Here is a 5,276-nt window from a genome sequence, read left to right as displayed (position 1 = left end):
TAAGTGGACAGTTTGATTTACTTGGAGTTATATTGTGTTGTTTAAGTGTTCCCTTTATTTTTTTGAGCAGTGTATATTGTTTTTTGGGGGTTTTGTCACACTACCCCCAAGAGTTTAAAACTACTTTCACCCCTGCATGAGAGGCAATCTGTGAAAAATCAATTTCCTCTGCCTTCTCGCTGTGCTAGAAACAACCAGTCAGAGGCAGGAGAGTTTTAGTGCTGTCGATCACCATCTCATGTGGTGCTGCTCATCCTTCCTCCCCCTCACTCTGTGTCGTGCTGCAGCTAGCATAGCACAGAGCTGTGCTGCAGCTAGCATAGCACAGAGCTGTGCTGCAGCTAGCATAGCACAGAGCTGTGCAGATTCAAACTGAATGCTCAGTTTAGTTAGCATAGCTACCAATGATGGCAGATAAACGGTTTCTTGTAATGATTAGTTGTTTCTCCACCATTAGCACATTTAGCAGTGAGTGAATGAGGATGATTGACAGCACTAACAGTGTTGTGTTCAAGACCACCTAACCCGAGACCAAGTCAAGACCAGGACCAGCGTCCCGCGCTACATGACACAATAAAATGTAAAATATCATTAAAATTACTTCTCAAATTGATCTGAAAGATCCACGTTCCCATAAGAACACATAGATATTAAATACTTAATACATTTAACAAATATTAAATTTAACAAACTCTTTGTTCTGCATTGCTTCCATCTCTGTGCAAAGCAGAACAAAGAGTTTTGTTTGCGGTGGTCTCGTGCCATCCCTAAAAACATAACGCCCTGGGTGTTTACCCATGTTGCTCATGTCAGAAACCATCTGCACCATTAAACAGCAACTGAGGCAAAACCCTGACACTCAACTATGAACACTGACCACGGAGCAACAAGCAAGAAGTAGATACTTGTACGCCAGTAGTTCCCAAACCTTTTGTCCTGCGCCCCCCCAGTGGTTTCTAAACATTTTCTACCCCCCCCCTACAAATAGCTCTGTGGTTGAACGATGTGTTTTTGAGGGGGGGCGGGGGGGTCGTCATATTTGGTTTCATCAAACTAAACAGTTTCTCCTGCAGGTCTTTGGGATTCTCTTTTCTTTTTTTCCATTTCTCTTGAAACCTTGATCTTCTTACTCCTTAATAATACATACATTATTATTTAATAATGCTGGCTAAATTGATCAAGAACCTATTAATGTTTTAAACAAAGATACAATATAAATGCAGTTTTTTATGTTTTCATAGAATATTTGTGTTAATTTCCACAACAGAGTGGAACTGAAAGTAAAAATGTTTTTAGATCAATGTTTCTTTATTATTAGGTTGGAAACTTTGTGCTTCTTTCACGTCATTTCCCTTATATCAGTGGTTCCCAAACTGTTTCTAGCTAGTCATCTTTTAGCTAACTTTACCTGCATCAAGCAGCTTCACTAAACAGTTTGTTAGTTTGGGGGGAAACTGTGAAAAGTTCTTTGCGTTTTGCTGGTTTGCTTCCATGATTCTAACACACCTGAGCAGCTCCGCCCAGCAGCAGCAGGTCTCCTTCACTGCCATACAGGTGGAAACCCAGCGTCGTAGCGCTCATGTTGCGTTTAAAGGCGGCACGGAAAAACAGATTACCACATGTTAACAATGGATTAAACAGTTTTAACTGCTGATGAAAGTGACAGAGGACACACATATGGTTAGTGTGGAAACACCTACTGTATCAAACTGACAGAGGAATAACAGAGACTTGGCCGTTCTAAAGTAAAAACCCAGCGCATACAGGGTTCATGGTTTTTTTTTTATTGTTTGTTTCTCTTTTTCATCCAAACGGCTTCCCGTGCCCCCCCCTGCAATGGCACGGCGCCCCCTCTATGGGGCGCGCCCCACAGTTTGGGAACCTCTGATGTATGCTATCAGTCCTATCTAATAAGTAAAGAGACGAGCAGAAGAATCGTTCTGCTCCTGAATGTTGCATCACTACATTGCAGACTTTTGGACACAGCGTTGTCCCATATATGCAACAAGTCAGTCAACATCTCCGCACAATAATTCAGAGCAGTGAGTGACTTTTTTTCATCACAATGCTTATGTGTCTCTGTACAGCTAGCTTTGCTAACATCACGTCAATGGAGCTTATCTTCTTTGAGATACTTTTCTAAGTGATGAAAAAAGTTAGACCTAGTCTCCACCGTCTGTGAAAGCGAAGCGCTGCTGAGTTTAGCTGTGGCCATCGGATTTCTGATGATTGATGCAGCTATTATATTACTGACGATTAGACAAATCTTCGGCCGCTGAGAGGAAACCACTGCGCATGTCTGGAGCCGCGTGCGAGTGAAAGGTGGGGAGTAACAGAAACACGTGATTGGTTGGATTTTAATCGGTGCGTTTTGCATCCACTGAAAACAAAGATGTTAACAAATAAACTGGACAGTTTGCTGAACGTTTAGTGATATTTTCACAGTTGCGGCCTCGACTGGTCTTGAAATAAAATGCAGAGTCGTCAGCGCCTGAGACCGAGACCATCATAAAATGGTCCTGAGACCGAGACCATCAAAAACTGGTCCTGAGACCGAGACCATCAAAAACTGGTCCTGAGACCGAGACCATCAAAAACTGGTCCTGAGANAGACCGAGACCATCAAAAACTGGTCCTGAGACCGAGACCATCAAAAACTGGTCCTGAGACCGAGACCATCAAAAACTGGTCCTGAGACCGAGACCGATCTCGAGTACTACAACACTGAGCGCTAAGACCCTCCTCCTGGTTCTGATTGGTTGTTTTGGTCAGAACGGTGAACCAGTAATAGTAATTCAGGAAGCAGATGGAGGAGATTGATTTCACAGATTCTGTCTCATAACAAACTGCTACATGGTGGCAGCTTTAACAAATATGGAGAAAACATTTCTTATTAAAGTTATACTGCAGCTTGAATAAAATGCAACTACATGACATTTTGAGACGTCTGAAGTGCTTTTTGTGTATTTTGCACGTTGCTTTAAACTGTAGCTCATGGGGAGGGACCATGTTTTATCTGGGCGCCCAGGATTCCTGGCGGTGGCCCTGCATGAGCTAACAGACAAACTTTAAGAATTATTTCAATGGCAGGTAAAATATCAGGTGGTGAAACCAAAAACATCTCAGTCTCAACTGTTTGCTGAAGGAACATAGAAGACGGAGAAATATTTCAGCAGAGATCATCCATCCTCTTTTCATTAGTTTGACCTCTGAGCTCATCAAGGCGTTACCGTTTCCCCTGGCAACTAAGAACATTGATGACAAGTCATTTATTGACAGTGCAATAATTGTTGTTAGCCAAACTTTACATTTACCTTTAGCATGCTAAGTGTTTTGCTCGATGCACAAATTTCTGATATTGTGATTCTATTAATGTGTTTTATTTAATTTTATTGAGTCAAAGGAAAATTTCCACCTTGATAGATTAAATAGTTTAATGTAATTTTTTCCTGTACAAAAGTCTCTACCAACAAAAACTCAGAATAATATTTATGGCACAATAAAAGCAAAAACGTTTAACAACCAGATTTGTTTGTTATTGACTTTTGCTCAATTAAGTTTCTTATCTATACATTTAAATGGTTTTTATTATAGTTCATCATGTTGTTTTTTGTCTCTTTATTTATTTTGTTCTTCCTATAATTGACAGATACATAGATCTTATTTATAACGTAAAAAGGTCTTGTTTACGTCATTTAATTAGCTCTACATCGTTCACAGAATAAAAATTATGGTCTCTTAGAGAATTAATTTTTTATGGTGCCAGTGATGTTGGAATTAATAGTAAATAAAGATTTGGCGCTATCCTCATTTAGTGTTATGTTAGTTGTGTTACCACCCCACGCCACTAGAGGCAGTAGTAGACAGAAAAAGATGCAACTAAGTGAATTGTGAGCTGCGCTGAAGTAAATACATTTAAAATACATGCTGAGAGTGAAACTCCTTTTTAAAGATGAAACTATAACAGATTTCAAAAGAAAATAAAAAGCAGATAATATAGGAAATGGCGCCCCCTTCAGTTCCGGAGGTCCATCCCCACCCTTTGTTTGCTGCAGCCAGGTGGACTTGGGTTCTGCCACTGATGGACCCGTCCAGGTGACTGCATTCAAGGTTCTGTCTGGTTCTGGGTCCATTTGGCCATTTTGGAGCAGGGATGGAACCAGTTAGACCAACGACGTGCGATGAGGTTCATAGCTGGTGAAATCTGACTTAATCAGATTTACATTGACCCTTGCATGTTATTTTTTACGTACAAAAATTTAGCGTATGTAAAATATTAGCATATAATTGTACATGTCATCCACAGAATAAGTCCATTAACTCAATGAAACGAGGAAATGTAGGTATTATTAATTTACTGCTATGCTGAAATTCCTCCATGTTCCAGTTTGACAGTTGGATGCTGCACATGCAGCCTCCTTCCTGTCATCACCGCCACATAAAGGCTCCCAGTAAAACCAGACTGGCAGATCTCACATCAGCAGGTTTAATTCGTTTTCACAGCAGCAGCAAAGCGACTCACTACACATCTCCATGGAAACTGTGATGTCACAGACGCACCATGGCAACGTCACAGCTGTTAAATACTACATTTCTCCGTCTCTATGGGAACAGTAAAATATGAACATACAAAGTTAAATATTCTGTCATCTGATTGGTCCAAACTGTCCGGGGCTCCGCCCCCTTACAGCACAGCAGGAAATAGAAACAACACTTTCCAGAATAAAGTCATTTTCCACCAAAGTAACGACATGTGATTGGCCACGTCAGTGAAACAGGAAATGATGCAGCAGCTCAACAGTGATTGGCTCATTCAAATGTTTCTCCACCATCAGAAAGTCCAGATGTTCAGGGTGACCCGGTTCTGGTTCTGGTCGAGCTTCATGGCTGTTATGAGGCTGCAGTGACAAACCAAACTTCCTGAAGCTCTTCCAGAACCCAGCAGGCAGAACCAGAACATTCCTCTGATTGGCTCCAGCATGTTAGTCTGGCTCCACCCACCTAAGCAGCAGTCCAATCACAGTCCACCCTGTCCTGATTCTTCTTCTGTGGTTTGACCCGAGCGCGGCGGATCGTCAGAGTCCAAGGGGAAGCACTGTGATGATGTTACTTCCCCTCCTCTGGCTCCCCCTGCTGGCTCCTCTCAGGAGCTTCCTCTGTGGCTCCTTGGGGATCCGGGTCCAGTTCAGTTTCTGGTACCTGGTCTTGGTTCTGGTTCTGGTCTTGGTCCTGGTTCTGGTCTTGGTCCTGGTTCTGGTTCTGGTCTTGGTCCTGGT

At 42.0% G+C, this 5,276-nt stretch overlaps 1 protein-coding gene across 4 annotated transcripts in view; it reads right to left on the bottom strand.

Annotated features, from left to right (window-relative positions):
* Positions 1-4,467: 4,467 nt before the first annotated feature.
* The window catches only part of LOC103460160 (5'-AMP-activated protein kinase subunit gamma-2-like), a 14,258-nt gene continuing 13,449 nt past the window's right edge, over positions 4,468-5,276 (bottom strand). For all 4 annotated transcript variants that reach the window (XM_017303167.1, XM_008402198.2, XM_017303166.1 and 1 more), the window contains one exon: positions 4,468-5,276. In XM_017303167.1, coding sequence (XP_017158656.1) covers positions 5,107-5,276 — 170 coding nt within the window. In that variant the 3' untranslated portion in view covers positions 4,468-5,106.

This window comes from Poecilia reticulata, unplaced genomic scaffold (genome assembly GCF_000633615.1).
Source record: "Poecilia reticulata strain Guanapo unplaced genomic scaffold, Guppy_female_1.0+MT scaffold_190, whole genome shotgun sequence".
Taxonomy (NCBI): domain Eukaryota; kingdom Metazoa; phylum Chordata; class Actinopteri; order Cyprinodontiformes; family Poeciliidae; genus Poecilia; species Poecilia reticulata.
Note: the sequence above shows the minus strand (reverse complement) of the source record. Positions and strands in the feature narration are given on the sequence as shown.